The sequence below is a fragment of the Myotis yumanensis genome, unplaced genomic scaffold (genome assembly GCF_028538775.1).
Source record: "Myotis yumanensis isolate MYYU_CA2020_CCGP unplaced genomic scaffold, mMyoYum1.0.hap1 SCAF_4, whole genome shotgun sequence".
In the NCBI taxonomy this organism is placed as follows: Eukaryota; Metazoa; Chordata; class Mammalia; order Chiroptera; family Vespertilionidae; genus Myotis; species Myotis yumanensis.
The window spans coordinates 11,036,569-11,054,059 of NW_027223755.1; the positions used below are offsets into that span (position 1 = coordinate 11,036,569).

Sequence of the window (17,491 nt, forward strand, 5' to 3'; positions counted from 1 at the left end):
GAGATGGAGCCCAGTTTCTGAGGCACATGGCTGGTGATGGTAGAAGAGTATTTAACTTTAGTCTCACTGGACACATCACTATACCTTAAAGTATAGAGAAGACCAGCTAATGATTCTACTACATATTCCTAAGGTCTTATCTGATAAATTGGCTATGCTAGTTGGCAAGAATGGTGCTGCTTCTAGCCATTTGTTGCTTAATATTGAAGAGCTGGTTTATATAAGAAGAACAAACACATTTGAAACTTCTGTATCAGTCTTGGTACTGGTAAGGCCACTTCATGTAGTCTTAGCCAATATGTAATTTAAGTAATACCCTTTATCCTTCTTTAGGTGGAAGGATAATTCACTTTTCTCTCATACATATTTCATTTGAAAACAAAAGACCAGATTAGAACTCATTTCCATACGATTGTTCCCATAACTGAGTACATGTCTGAGAAGGAAGAACACAGTAGGCGACTTGTTTCTTTTGTGATGAGGTTTCTATTCAATAGAGAGCAGGCACCAGGCTGGTTTTCCTATTAGGCAGAAATAGGAAATTGGATGGTGAAGGAGAGCTACAGTACTCAGCAGGCTGCTAACCTACTTTGTTATTATAACTCATAGGACCTATGAATGCATTTTTTTTTCAGTAGAGCTACATAGTGACTTGTCAGCAAATTAGTTACTTTTTATCAGGACTTTAAAAAAAGTCTGTGGCAATACATTCTATTTAGAAAAAAAATCAACAATGTATTAACACAATTCCTAATTTATAGAATTACAGATCTACAATACATTGCTACACCTCAAGAGAGGACATATATTCTCAATTAAGATATTTTAGCTTCATTTTTAGTTATATAATCCGTTATATTATTTCAATCAATCATTATCTAAATAGTTCATTGGGCTTTCTAAAAGAAAAAGTGAACCAATTTTCACTTCATCTTTGTATATTTGCTAGAGTATGAATAGATAATACAATAATCCTAGTTTTCGACATTCTGCTTGGGTATGGAAACTTGCAAATGAATGACATATATTCCTTTTTTTCCCCCCAAATAATTCCCTTAAAGTAGATGCCAACAAACTCTTCCTACTCTAGTGCCCCAGTGTGCGTGTGGTAACTATAACAGTGTTTGAGCTGGAAGTGACTGACGTGTCTCAATCCCCATTTGTCCAAGCTTCCTGATCCCAAACAAGCTGATAGTAGTTGACATAAATGCCTACCCACTTTGTGTCCCCCAACCTTCAGTTTATACTATGCATAGACTTTATCTTAGGCCACAGGCGGCTGCCACTGACATGCCACTCTGTGAAGTGAAGAAAAGTAGTACTGTCTGGGTGGCTAAATTAGAAAAAATTGTAAAAAGAGGCTTGTCTGCATGGCTGAGTTTTCATGTGTCCCAGGCTTGGCAGGCAGAGAGAGGGCTAGTCCCTGGTTCAAAGTTCTCTGGGCTATGCACACATTTCAGAGGCCTCAATTCAAATTGGCATTAATGGCTTCCGCATGTAATTCCCTATTCTACTTGTTTATACATTCCTTCAGAGAAGAGCCTACATGTTGATAAGCTCTTAATTTTAGCTTTCAGTTAGAAAGAAGTGATCTGAATGAAGCCGTACAGAATGTGAGCACTGGTGAGGGCAGGGGCTTCGTCTCATTCTCTACTGTGCGTTCCGGGCTTAAGATCATGCCTGGCAAAAGGATGGCACTCGGGGAGATGACCTAAATGAAATAAAAATCACACATACTTGTTTCAGAGCTGAAGTACAGGAACTTCAGTGCTTTGCCTGAAATCACAGATGTTTCAGTGGTAGAGGCAATTCTGGAATCCATGTCTCTACATTCAATTCTGTCAGCGTTTACCCTTTCTAGTCTGTCATCTTGATGAGTTAGGATGAATAAGCTACCTCAGAGAGTGGGTGACAATTAAAACTCATGCCTCTAGAGAGGATCTGGAGGGTCGCACACCAGCTTTTTCATGCTTAGACCTGCAAATGAAAGATGACACAGCCATTCAGAGACCCTTGAACATACTGATCACAGGGCCCCATTCAGCTGGAAGAGAGCTGGGAAAATTGCATAGTGTGACTGTTTGGTTGTCAGTAAGTGTCCCCGACACATTCTTTCAAAAGAAGACAAAATTGGATTGTTACCTAGATCTTCTAATCAAATCCTTTATTTTCTCTACATAGGTTTTATTAATTAGACTCTCTAGACATTTTATATCTCTTTTGTTTCTGATATTTGTAGTTAATATGGTTCATACATCTTACTTTTTTCTGGAATATATTGTTATCTTATATATATAGAACTGAAGAGCATTAAAATTTTATGAATTTTGTGTATATTTCCCAGGAGTTGGTCAAGTGATTATTTATTTTTGAAGATATAATTTGAGGTACAAATTATCAAAGCAAAAATCATCCAAAGAAGAACATTGAAAATGCATAAATACTATAATAACTCCTTTATACATAATTTTCAAATACTGTTGATAATTACTCACTTGATTATAAACAATGGATATTTTACTGTTAGCAACCTAGGCAAGGTTGGCATCGGATCTGTGTGATATGTGGATACATCTAAGGCATATTACCTGACCTCTAGAGTGGCATCTCAGGTTGAAATAGTGTGTAGATTCCTTCAAATCACAACAAAATAAAACATAATGTATGACCCTTGACTTGGCTTAAAATATTTTGATTATATTTCTCAAACAAATATGAGTATAAAACTAGAAATATGTATCTTATCCTTATAGCTCTTATAAAATTAAAACAAAAAGAAATTTACAAAGCAAATACTAAAAAAATAATAAATGTATCTTAGTACAAATCTACTGTGACAGATGATGTTTTGCTGAAACCAGATAGTTGCATACAATGTAAATATATTGCTGTTAGGGCACTAATTATTGCAGAGTGTATAGTTTAACACAATACAACCATGGGCTATATAACAAATGATTAAGTTTTCCAACTCATTTCTCCTTTTGACTCCAGTGAAAATTTTGCACCACATTTAATATATCATTTAGCTTTCATTTGGTATAAATGAATTGTTTATTTATTAACCCATAAGCCAGAATTATTTTAAATAACACTTCATGACACAACACATTTCAACAAAAGCAAATCCAGACTCCATAGTTAGGGCATTCAGCTGATCCTAGGTTCATAATATGCTCATGTTGAAACTTTTCAAACTATTGCCAGTGTTTATGAGATTGCTGGGGGAAACTTGTAGGATCCCTCAGAGTAAACTTGCAGACTTCAAGGAGAGAAACATGACCCTAGGAACATATTATTTAGCTATAAATCCTTCTCTATTTATTCTGGAAAATCATTCCCTAAATGCCATCAAAATTAAAATGTTAGTTCAAACGTGTCATAATTTTCATGTTCTTAGATTCTTAAAATAAATATTTCATATTTGCAATTTCAACCAAAAACCATTATGTCTAATCCCTTTAATAATGAACTAAGACAATGTTAGTGTGATATGCCTAAATCATAGTCACAAAATACCATGGGAATGACAAGATTTTTAAAATTAATTATATTAGACATTAATTATCACACTAATACAAGATTTTCATTCAGCTAGAATTTTATAATTCAAACATTTCTTGAATAAAAGAAAAGCAAATATTACAAATGCAAAGCAAGGTTAATCCCATTTCAAGTAGCATTTTGCCAGTCAAATCTCCTTTTTCAGCAATTCAAGTAACCCACCCTGGTATTGACTGACTTAAAAAAACACACGTTTAATAATTCTTTTAGTGATGAATTTATAAAGATTGCAAAAGAAATAGCTGAGAGGAACTGAACCTACTTCTATGGAATGAAATGCAGATTAGAAACAGTTAATATAAGGAAAATATATTGAATAAATTACCCATTAAAGATACAGAATAGTTATAACATGAACTCTGAATTTCTCATCATAGGACATATATGAATAATTAGCTAGTGATATATTGGTATAGATAAAAATACAGATATGAATATGATTATAGATAAAGAGAATTTTAAAAAGTATTTTTATATGGATATAGATGCAAAATGTGGTAAAGAAGAATTTTAAAAATATACATATAGAGGTAAGGATATAGCTATAAATGCAAATATGGTTAAGAAAGATTCAAAATAATATTTAAGGATATAAATGATTTAAAATGAAAGATGTGGAAAAGATGGAAGGCAGAAGGAATTCACTAAACTTTCTCATAAACAATTTAGTATCAATGTCATATGGACAATGCATAACCTTTAATTCTATAACCAAGAATGACCAGTGTCATCTGCACTCCTCCTCGTCTGGCCCCTTAAGTTTGCCTTCCCAGTTTGACTTTGTTTCTCAATATCTACATCTCATATCAGTTGTCACTTTTTAGTTTCACAGCTCAAATGCTGATTTTAGAGTGACTTTCTACTGCTGCTGGTGTGTTGTGATTAAAGTTTCCATCTTTCATAATTACTTTTTTTAAAAAAATGTATTTTTACTGATTTCAGAGAGGAAGAGAGAGAGAGAGAGAGAGAGAGAGACATCAATAATAAGAGAGAATCATTGATCAGCTGCCTCCTGCATTGATTAGTTGCCTCCTACATTCCCCTCATTGGGATCGAGCCCACAACCCACCTGGGCATGTGCCCTGACCAGGAATTGAACCACAACCTCCTGGTTCATAGGCTGACACTCAATCACTGAACCATGCTGGCTGGGCTTTCATAGTTACTTTTAACTGTTCTTTGTAATCAGTACCATACAAAATATTCTAGTGTGGTTTAGAACAGAAATCATGGCATCAGATAGATTGGCATTCTAACCTTGGTTCTACAATCCATACTTGTGGCGTGACTTTGGATAATTAGTTTAACCTTTAAAAACAGGGGAGGAGAGTGCTTACCTCTCTCTGTTGCTCTGAGGACCAATAAGAGAGCATACTGTTGTGTATATTAACCATGATATACAAGTGTAGGGTGCTTTTTTCTTACATTGGATTTTCACTTTTCCTTTATGACTTTTTGTGTGTAAATGCACTGCTTTGTTGTGTTGTTATGGAAAGTTTTCTAGAACACAAAAGCTTTAGGACAGACAATAATATATCCAAGGTAAATGACACCATCAAGATTCTCTTTTGGTACGAAAATGTCTTTTTTTATAGTTTTTATCTCATTCTTATCACCAATATTCACAATTTCACATATTTTTGGTGTGAAAAATAAGCTAATCTTCACACCAACTTAAATTTTTCCCATTCTCAATGTTTGAGTTAAACATAGAAATCAACTTAAATGTTATCCATCCTCTATGTTTGAGTTAAACATAGAAATAATGCTAAGTAATTGCAAAAAAATTAATTCAATTTCACAAGTAAACCTGCAGCCAAAAAAAAGACCCAAGAAGCAAACTGTAAATTCAGGAAACACATTTTGTACAACATCTAGGCCATAATACTAGTAAAGGTTTAATGATATGAGATTAAACACACACACACAAAGGAGAATATGCAGGCCGATCTAAAGAAAAACCAAACAACATTTTCTTCATTAAATATGCTTTATCACTAAATATAATAAATAGTATATTACCCTACATTATAATTGCACAGTTATATGGACTGTATGGATACCCCAAAATACTCTTTTAATAAAGACAATTGTTATTTTTTGAGAGTATCATGCTAAGTAAATATAAGTCAGATGAAAAAGGACAAGAATCATATGATTTCACTCATGTGTGGGATGTAAAACAAAATGCAATGAATGAACAAACAAACAAAGAAACAGAAAACAAACTCATTGATACAGACAACAGAATGGTGGTTACCAGGGAAGAAGGGGGTAGGGGAAGGATAAAAAGGGTAAAGGCAGTCAAATACAAGGTTATGAAAAGAGACTAGACTGGGTAGTGAGCACACACTTGAATACACAAACAATCCTATATAATAAGAGTGTAATATGCAAATCGACCAAATGGTGGAAAGACTGGTCTTATGATGCATACTGACCACCAGGGGGAAGATGCTCAACACAGGAGCTGCCCCCTGGTGGTAGTGTGCTCCCACAAGGGGAGCGCTGCTCAGCCACTGGCGAGCGCAGCGGCCCACCTCCGAGGCAGTGCTAAGAATGTCCAACTGCAGCTTAGGCCTGTTCCCTGTGGGGAGTGACCTAAGCTGTCAGTCGAACATCCCCCTAAGAGCTCCTGGACTGCGAAAGGGTGCAGGCTGGGCTGAGGGAACCCTCTACCCACTGTGAGCACCAATGTCATGCACTCGGCCTCTACTGTATTATAAAATTGTATACCTGAAACTCATGTAATGTTATTAACCAATGTTACCCCAATAGGTTTAATTGAAAACACAGAAATAAATAAAATGTAATGCTAGAAGAAAATATAAGAACTAACATAAATAGAATATTTGCAAATGTATATATGAAAAATATTCACTATTGTTTCACTTCTTTTGTGAGTGTTGCACTATTTAGAGCAAAACATATGCTCTTAGACTTAATGTGAATATGGTTATATTTAACTTTATAAATCAAATGTATACTTCACATATTTAAAAAATATTTTCATATCTTCAAGGGCAAAGTTTAAATGCTAACTTTGCCATGAAGTTTTCCCTAGAAAGAATTATTGTTTGAAATATCATTGCACCTTATAACCATCTCATTTGCTTTTATACTAAGGCACATGTCTCTGTATGTTTAAGAATGCCTAGCACCGCATGTCATCAATATAGTAAATGCTAAAATCAAGTTGAAAGAAATAAGTTATTCTAAAGAGTAGGTATTTAAAAAAAAGATTTCCCACTGATTTTTAGAGCTAGAAGAAGGGAGAGGGAGAGACAGAAACATTGATGTGAGAGCGAAACATCATGTTGCCTACCAGAGATCGAGTCTGTAACCGGAGCATGTGCCCTGACTGGGAATCAAACCATCAGACTTTCAGTTGCACGGGAAGATGCCCAAACAACTGAGCCACACTGGCCAGGGCAGGAGGAGGCATTTTAAAAAGAACGTTGTACTATGGTTATTTGCGTGCATGACTGTACCTTGTACCTTTGAATTAAAATGCCTCAAGATACCAGAGTAAGATATCTAAAAATAGAGGCTGTAACATATACTAGTTCATCCCCAGGAACATTTCAGGTAAATAAAATTTTGTTGTAGAAAAGAAACATAACATCTGATTTTCCATCCATGGAAGCAAAGTTAAGTTTTCTCTAAACATTGATGGGGGGAAATTAGATCATTCTAACAGAAACAGAAAACTTTTTGGTGGAGCAGTGCAAACGCAGAGTGGGACAGAACAGGAGGGACTTACGACCATCTTGTTGAGCGACACCCAGCAGTCGGAGGGGAAGTCCTGTAGCAGCGGCACCAGGAACTGCAGGCAGCCGTCCCAGTGGCACAGCAGCAGCATCATGCCGATGAGGTTGAAGATGCGCACCACCGCGCTGGCCAGGTCGTAGGTCATGTGGAAAATCTGGGACCAAAATATAAAGTTGGTTCTTATAATCATTTTTTTTTTAAAAAGTCAAGAAGACTACCAATGTCAGTAGTCATTGATACTACATAGTGTAAGTCCTGGTTTCATAAAAATATGAGAAGACTTTTACAAAGAGAAACAGAATTCTATTTCTTTCTCTCTGCACAGAGACCAGGCATTCCGCTTTCTGAATACTACAAATGACTGTGAGTCCTCCGCAAAGAACAGAGATAACAGAGATACATTAAATGTATGGGTCACGTTTTAAAAAGCATTGGTTTTGCCCAGCCAGGTGGCTCAGGGGTTCATCAACCTATGAACCAGGAGGTCATGGTTTGATTCCCCAGTCAGGGCACATGCCCAGGTTGTGGGCTCGATCCCCAGTGGAGGGTCTGCAGGAGGCAGCAGATCAATGATTCTCTCTCATTATTGATGTTTCTATCTCCCTCTCCTTTCTTCTCTCTGAAAACCAATAAAAACATATTTTAAAAAACATTGGTTTTGCAAGTAATTTTCATTTATGTTCTTCTGGGCATTTCAGCAAAGCTGCTTTAAAACATGATAGCAAAACTGACAAGTGATAGCAACCCTCTTCTTTTTCTCATTCCTTATTAAGATAAGGGACTTACTGAAGGACAAAATAATAATAATAATAATAATAATAGTAGTAGTAGTAGTAATAGTAAGCTAAGAACTAAAGACCACTGACAAGGGGAGTTTAATTGTAAAATATAAAGACTGGGAATTAATTGCAGTTAACTTTTAGCTATATGAGTGCAATTCTTTTTTTAAAATATATTTTATTGATTTTTCACAGAGAGGAAGGAAGAGGGATAGAGAGCCAGAAACATCGATGAGAGAGAAACATCAGTCAGCTGCCTCCTGCACACCCCCCACTGGGGATGTGCCTGCAACCAAGGTACATGCCCTTGACCGGAATCAGACCCGGGACCCCTCAGTCCACAGGCCGACGCTCTATCCACTGAGCCAAACCGGTCAGGGCATGAGTGCAATTCTTTATCTGTGTATATTGAACATGAATAGTAGCCTTTGAGATAACAATTCCCTGGATTTGGTTAAAAACAAACAAACAGTTAAGCAACATTTAACAAAGAATAAAATTGTTATTTCCATTTATATTGTTTGCACGGTACAGGCTACCCTTTTCTATGACTCTTTCTTATTGACATTATTAAGAAATTAATAAATATGGCTACACTATATATGCAAAGACACAGCACCTTGAGATATTTTGAATCACATTTTGTATAATTCTCAGAAGAATAACTTACTTTGGAAGTAAGAAGGACAAGTATTGCAAAATTCTCTGAGGAAAAGAACAAGCCCCACAAAATTTGTATTTTGATTTAGAAAACAGATCTTTGTAAGGAAACTTCTATAATTCTTAATAGAGGTAAGATGACAGGATTGCTAGAGTCTTTCTGTTATAAAATCACCCAATCTGTCTTCAATTAAATGTTTTCCACCTTGCTCCATTTCTATTAGCCATTAATTCTTTCTTTAAACAATCTTCCTTTTTGACACAGTAATTACAGTGAGCAAAAAAATAATCTTGCTTCGTGGATATGTATGCACTGTTCTGAGTTCCTTTCAAAAGTAAGTTTGGGATCCTAGATTTAAAGGTAACAGCTCATGAATTTTGACATTCAGACAGCTATCCACATAATTTAATTAAGGTACTGAGAATTTTATTTTCCCTTAAGTTATTTTTAAATTTGTTTTTGTATTTGGCAAACCCATAGAAAAGTCCTTTTGAGGTTATTGCCTATGATATTTTTTGGTCACTGAATTTGTAAATAGAAATTGTATAACGTTTTCATCAAAAATTTCTCATTCAAAGTAATATAGTAAAACATAATAAAAAAGGTTTCTACTATTAAAGTAGAAAAAAAAATCACCATGGATTAAAATTTTGTTGTTGTTTAGTAATAGAAGTCTATTTATACCTAAGTATTTCCTGCTAAAATAGTTCAATATAACTTTTGTGCATTGTTGGAAAATAGGGTAACGTTTCAGAATGTGAACTCTGGAGCAAACAAGAAACTAATTACCTTTCAACCTGATTCCCTGAAGTAAACAATAACTATGTGAAACCCTTGCCCAAGTCTGTACATTATACGCACACAGGTAGCAGTCATCATTCAGTTACAGACCCTAGAGGGAGATTAGGGCTGTTAGAGGGACTAGTGCCATTCTTAGTAAAGCTGACTTCATGAATTTTCTATTTTGTTTTTATGGAATTTGATTTTCTCTGTGAAATCTTCAGGGATTACTTAGTGAATTAAAGGTAACATATGCTAATATTCACCAATGCCTTTAGAAAAACCCTATCACTTCTGAAATGTTTTCCAGAGAAACATAAGCACTATTTTTATAAAGGAAGTTGTTGGGGGGAAATAAGGCCTTTCATAACATATCAGAAACACGTTGTTTCCATTTACTTATTTATTATTTATTTACTTATTTATTTTTGGTGCTACCATGTGATTAAGGAACTCCTACTATAACAGGAAAATCCCTAGAGTCAAGCCTGTCCTCTACCCCATCCATCCCCAACCTCACAAAGCTAGCATACAGTATTAGTACAAGATTTATATACTAAGTCTAGTACTATAAAGAGCGCTCAGCAATAATTCACATAATTAATTTCATAAATTGTCTCCCCTTTTGGCCTTTAACATTATATGTTCAAATGTGATAAACTTGGAACTACCTAAGTTTAGAAGAGGCAGAAGCAAGTTGGCTATTTTGACACTGGTTAGTATTGGAGGCCAATTGTAAATAGTCAAATCCAAGTATCTCCACCTGATTTATCTACCTGACAGAAGACCGTCATGATATACATAGTGCTCATTTTGATGTATACACACATGAGTGTGTGTAGTGCCTGCCAGGGCCCCACCTGGTTGTCCCTTGAGTTCCTATAATTCATCCACTTTGACAGGCACAGTCATCAATCACCGGGGGCCAGTTGCTGAGATTATTAATGGCCCTGTTAAAACCTTGCCTATGGAATATTTGGATTGATAAGACCATTTTCTTATGGAGCTCAGACACCTGTAGACAGTCAAGCTAACCCAAGAAGTAAACATCTGACCTAATTCATGCATTGCCACAACTTCTCAGCGTCTAAGTGCGACATTACTGGACGATATGGTCAAGCAGACCATACCATTGATGACAATAGCTTCTGGTTGTTGTTTTTTCCCATCTAAGAGGTGAATATCTATTGTTGAGTGATGAATTCCTGTCTAAATCAATTATATTAATACTATTTCCTGCAAACTTGACTTCACACAAAAATAACACCACAGATGATGCTCAGTAAACTGTTGCATGAATGAATGAGAACGTTGCAGGTGTTTAACAGTAATAGCATAAGTAACGGCTTATGATCTTAAGGGTGTGACACTTTTTCTTCTGTGTTTTTAATCAGGGAATTAAAAAGTTAATTAGTCTCTATCTTCCTAGTGAACTGACTTAAAACCTGATTTGCATGCTCAGGGTGTGGGTGGCAGAAAGACAGGACGTTCTGACCACTAGCAATATGCTTTTAAGTGGTATTTGTAAGAGTCAACTGGAAAAAAAAGAATTAAAATAAGTTTCAAAAGCAATTCTTTCATTTCCTTTTCATGAAAAATTAGACTACAAAACATCAGTGGAAGGCACTTGCTTTACATTTGTCCAGCTCAGAACACTGTGTTGTTCATATGACTCAGTGAAAGAATAGATCTGGTCTCAAATCCCCACTCAATTCTTTTTTTTTTTTAAATATATTTTCATTGATTTCAGTGAGGAAGGGAGAGGGAGAGAGAGAGATAGAAACATCAATGATGAAAGAGAATCACTGATCGGCTGCCTCCTGCTCGCCCCCACACTGGGGATTGAGCCCACAACCCGGGCATGTACCCTGACTGGGAATCAAACCCATAACCTCCTGGTTCACAGGTCAATGCTCAACCGCTGAGCCATGCCAGCTGGGCCTCCCTCAATTCTTTTTATAATATTATAGTTGTAGAGTTCTGCCCAGCTGGAGTCAGATAAGATAGCTAATCAACTTTCCAAAACTAAAAAATGCTCTGATTAAGATAATTTAATTCAGAACCCCCAATCCTGCCCTAATGTTTGCAGAATTGTTCACCATATGTAAAATTTTTCCCAGGAGCAATGTATATTCCATTCTGTTTCTAAAAGGTCAAATCCCAAACTGCTGTTTGGCAGATATTCATAAATTAGCTGAGTTCTTTATAAATGCTTCCACATTCTTTCCTGATACACTGGTTTCAGGTGACTCTCACTCTAATAAACCACCTATGAAATCAGTGGGCCTTAATCAATCCTTAACTATTTGATCTACTATGTTTTACCTAACCACAATTATGAAGAGCAATGTAACACTCTTCATAGCATTCAGTGATCTGCCCTCAGTCTTTGACTTCCCAGAAGGGGAACATTTATAGGCTAGATTGCTTCTATGATCTCAAAATTTATTCAAGCGTTCGAAGATACCATCAGAATTCTAATCAAAGCAATGTTAAGAAAATAAAATGGGCCAGGAATGGCTCTCTTGACAAAGAACATTCTTACTGTTAAGGTATAAAACATGGTCATGTTCTTTATTTTCTCTTTATAAATTTATACTTGCATAACTTGACATATCTTTTTGACAGAGCATCTCTATGCCATGTTGACAATAAAATGCAAGAAATACAAACATTTAGCTACTCAGTCTGTTTCACAGCTAACATCTAACTAGGATTCAATATGGATTCATCCTAATCAATGATAAAATCAATATTGTAAAAGTCCTACAGCACCTTCTGCAATTCTAACCTTAAAAATGATCCAGATTATCTTACCAGGTAGGTTTTAGGTACAAAGAGTGGATGAAGCCTTATTAAAGGGCTTACTTGGTAAATGAGAAAACAGCAGTCTCCACAGTCACCTCTTTGAACACTGACTGGTGACTGCAGTCATTGGACTGATTTTTTAGTCTCCTGCTTTATCTGGGATCTCCTTAGAAATGGCCATTCCATACCTTCAGAAAAGTCAGGTACCCAGCCTCTCATCTCTAGAGCCTCTGTAAATGCCCAAATGCAATGGTCCACTCCTCAACCTCACACACCAATGGTCAGGGCCTCATGCTGTTGGGTGCTTTTATCCTGGATTCTTTGTTCCATTGTCCCTTCCAAAAATTCCCTTATGTTATCTATTAACATTCAACACCCTCAGTCTTTTCATAAAATTATTCCTCTCCTGCTTGGCTTGAGAGTCCCCTCACTGTTTCCTCAAAGATTCTCGAGTAGTTTTCTTAAAGAGTCAGTTCAGTTCTTTCATATTTCATCATCTTTAGCTTCTGATAGCAGTGCCCTCATTTTCCCATCTTCCTTTTGCCACTTTCAGACAATTGTCTCGCTCTATAAAAAAAATCCTTTTTCTTTAGTGTTCATCTACTTGGCTATTCCACCTATAACCTCATTTCTGGCATTTATCAACCTCTCAGTCTCCACCCACCACACATCTCCATTTATTAAGGATTGTTTTTCCATTGATCAGAATGTCAACTTCTGAACAGTCAAAACAGTCACCTTCTGTACCTGAGCTACTGGAGAGCAAATGTAGATTGTGGCTACTAACATTTTTTTTAAGCATAGCAACCTTATTTGAGGCCCTTGGCTACGATCCATTTCTAACACCATCTATCCTATACTTTCTCTCTCTCCATTTCCCACAAACCCATGACTGCTCTGCTCAGTTTTGGCTTATAGTTTTACCTTTCCTAGCAGAAAGCAGAATTCTAATGTTTATGTTTTCTCAACTCTGCCCTCCCATCCCTTCAAACAAACATATATCGGCAGTTTTTCTTACTATTTTTTTCCCCGTCTCAGAATAGTATGTCTTCTATTCAAAACAAGTCCCTACTAATTTTTAATAGTAACCTGATCTTATTCTCCCCCAAGAACCCAAACAATTAGTTCAGAGTTCCTCAATCTAAGGCCCGCCCTCTCTGTTGTGGACAGGCAGACACTTTTGTAAAATACAGTACAAATGAAGCAATATAAAAATGAAATTAAAAAAGGAACGTGATGTAGTACTAACTACTGATTATACTACTTGATGTCATGGCAATAGCAAGTCGCTATAATTGCTTGATTACTTTTTTGTTAGAATCATTAACTTTTCCTACACTAGCTTTACCCCAAACACAATTTCAGGGTAAGGTAGGCACTAAATTATTGATTTAATAAATATAATTATTTTTTTCCCTGAAATTCTTCTTTGGCAAATCTTATCTTGAAAACTCAAATTAGAAATTTAAAATTTTTAATATAAAATTTAATAATCTCTTTCCTTCTCTAGTACATAGTAGAAAATAAAAAACCAACCAGAAATGGCTATATAAGTGTGTTTGAATGTGTGCCTGTGTGTAGAGAAAGAGGGTAAAAAAAAGCAAATATCCACATTAGCAATAGCTTGTGAATTCTGCATAGGTCTTGTGAATGAATTTCAAATGATATTTCCATAACGCTGTGTTTTCGGGACAGGGTTGAGGAATAATTCATTTTAGACATAACATTTTGCTAACAATAGTCTCATTAGTATTTTTATAGTTTCATGCAAATATTTTGCTCACTCTCTTTTGTATAACTGCTGTCTCATCAGATTTGTAATGTTACATGCTCCAAGAAGTACAAACTTAGTTATCTCTACATTTTGAGCTACAGATAGTGTAATTATTCTAGTTTTTGTTACTAGTTCATTTTCCCAGTATAAAAAACCAATCACATAAATTTGCAGAATGGAGAAATGCACCTAAACTTGATAAGAAGAGATATTTTACTTTGGAGAATTCACTTCATCAATTGTATTTTTAAATTCATTTAAATAATGAATGCTCTTAAGACAGAGAAAATTCAGTCTCCAAGCTCTGACAGAACTATGAAAGCACACAGAGCAGAGAATATTTAAACAAATTTTATGTACTCTGCAAACTGTTTTCCTATAGACTGACAGATATACAGTCAGTATGTATCTGGTAAATTGCTTTGAAATTACCAAGTAAGAATATGCATTATTTTTCCATTCCATTAAGATGTAATTTAGAAAGAATTTTTGCACTAATACTCAGTTAACCAAATTCTATTGAACAGTCTCTAAGACATATATAAAATGCATAATATATTTTGGTGGTCTCTTGCTAACATATTTTTAAAGTATACCACAAATGTTATTTCTTCTACTTTATATAAATTCTGTGAGAAAGAATCTACTCCAGTGTTTTAGATGTCTCATTCATAAACTTTGTTAAATACACAAGTAATGATAAATGTTTGGCACATCAACTAATTTTTTTTTACTTAAAATATTGAAAATGATAGTGTTTCTAGGTTGGTAAAAATTTTTAAATTTGGTTATACATACAAGGTGTCCCAAAAAATGTATACACACTTTAACAGCTCAGAGCTGAATTTTGAAAGTGAAATGTATTTTAATAAACACTGCCTTTATAACTATTTAAAGTGTGTGTATACATTTTCTTGGTACACCATTATATTTTAATTAAACATTACATTGCTAACTACATAGTATATAGTGTGTCCAAAAATGTATACACACTTTAACAGCTGATAACTTACTGAATTTTCATTCCTTTTCAGGTTTAACTGATTTGATATAATGGGTGAAGCCAGACTAAGCTTTGAATAAAGAAAATTTATCCTAAAGTGCCACTAGACTTTTTATGGGGCTACATAAAAGATAAAGTTTATGGTACAAAACCGGTAACAGTCGACGAATTGAGGGCACACAAATACCGAACAAAATGATTCTTAATGTTTGCAAATCCATTGCTTCACATTATCAGTGGTGCCTGGACCAGAACAGTCATTAGTTTGAAAAAAGGCATTGAAAAAAAAAAGTATTCATTTCTGTAGATTATTTCAAATTTTGAAAATAAATCGTATGCTAATAAACACTGACTTTATAATCATTCAAAGTATGCGTACATTTTTTGGGACACCCTTTGTATCTTTTTAACTTTTGAGCAATTACTTTTTTAATATTAGAGATAAACAAAGTTAACATGAAATAAAAAGGCACCAAACAGGAAATTTTGCCAGGTCAGGACTTCAGAAGTTGTCTGTTGGGGAGACACATGGCCTGAAACCAGGAGACTGGCGTTCTGGTCCTGACGCTGCATTAATCAGTTTCCAAAATTTCCCCTTCGCTATTCAATGAAAAGAAAGGAGCTACAGCAAGTTACACCCTTTATTTTAGAAAGAAAAAAGTACAATGTGAAGAAATGAAAACACAAGGAAGCCAACATACACACACAGAAGTTGAAAGGTCCAGAAGAGGTAAAACACTGTGTTATGTAAATAAGGTCCCTACACCTTTGTTAACAAATTAAATAAATAAAGCTTCATAATGCAGCTGTCATCAAATAAAATGTAGTTGAATAAAATGTAGTAGACACCATTATATTTGGAAAAATTGCACAGTCTAGTCCTTCTCAACATCGACAGTCTAGAAAAGTCGGGTGCAAAACAGCACGTGGCACCCTTCTCCAGGAGGTGACAGGAGAGGCAAGAGGAAGGAAAGCCGTCTTCTGAAAATACTGCTAAGATGAAAACAGCCCTTCTCCCCCATCTTCTAGCCATGGCCAGCAGACCTTCATCATGCATTGGCATGCCACTTTGCTGCGCTGGCCACATGAGTCAGTCAAGCCTGAAACACTAATTTATTTGAGTGGATTTGTGTAGGAGATGCTCTGGAAGAAAAAGTGGTGCTGGCAAATGCCTTCAGAAAGAAACCACTAAGTTCGTGTTTTGGGCATGAAGACAGTGTAACAGAACGACAATTTTTAGTGAATCAGTCACATACTCTGACATTTGACAAAACCCAGTAAGTGAAGAAACACACCATATTATTACTGCAACTTCTCAAAAAGAAACCAAAAACTTAGAAAATAAACAACATTTGGCAAAGTTATAATGCATCCTTTCCTCAATTATTTGCATTATCAACCCTATTGTAAAAAGATTTATTCAACTCCAATGGCTAACTGCATGTTCTTTCAGGAAGGAAGGAAGGAAGGAAGGAAGGAAGGAAGGAAGGAAGGAAGGAAGGAAGGAAGGAAGGAAGGAAGGAAGGAAAGAAGGAATGAAAAAAGGGAGGAAGGAAGGTCGAGAAGGAGGGAGATCTGGAGGGAGGTTGGGAGGGAGGTCGGGAGGGAGGGAGGGAGGGAGGGGAATTAGTTCCCAGTTTAGAAACAAGTGGTACATTTTCCTAAATGGGAATCTTTGGGATTATGATATATTTTACCAGATACGTTTTGGGATAACAGAATGGAGATTCTGATTTGAAAATAATCCAAATCCCTATCTGCAATGAAATACATTTATGTACAAATTCGGTTTGTGATTTTAGTATCCATTAATTTCAGAACAGCTGTCATCCTTTGTCACACCCTGGTTACGTGACCAATGTTCATATAGACATTTTCATCATTGTAGTTCATACTTATTCAAGCTTTTTATCACCAAAACTTACTTCTCTGAACTCATCTTTTTTCCTAGTTTATATTTTTCACTGTCTTATTCTTTCCAAACTGTCTTTTGGTTTGAGATGGTTAATCTTCGAAACGTCCTATTTTCTTCCATTCTTTTTTCTCTGCTCATCATCACTTCCTTATCTAGTCTGACACAAAAAGCCATTATTTCAACCAATGTCTTATCCAAATTGTCAATTCCCTTCTCTGTTGCATTCCCATAGTAATAGTCTCTTCCAAGATTAATTGTCCACCATCTCACTCCTATATATGAGCTTCTACATGGACTACTTTTGGTCATCATAGTTGAACATTTTATGATTCTCTCTTCTACTGCCTCCATGAAAATATAAACATAATGGGGAGAATCACATATTACTATCTTAATTTCTCAAGGTCTTTGGCTCAGGGTTAATTTTTTAAATAAA

At 35.5% G+C, this 17,491-nt stretch overlaps 1 protein-coding gene across 1 annotated transcript in view; it reads right to left on the reverse strand.

Annotated features, from left to right (window-relative positions):
* HCN1 (hyperpolarization activated cyclic nucleotide gated potassium channel 1) overlaps nt 1-17,491 on the reverse strand; it is a 302,469-nt gene that overhangs the window by 117,048 nt on the left and 167,930 nt on the right. The window contains exon 3 of the mRNA XM_070411883.1: nt 7,328-7,489. Within this exon, the coding sequence (XP_070267984.1) occupies nt 7,328-7,489 (162 nt within the window). The remainder of the gene's footprint in view (nt 1-7,327; nt 7,490-17,491) is intronic.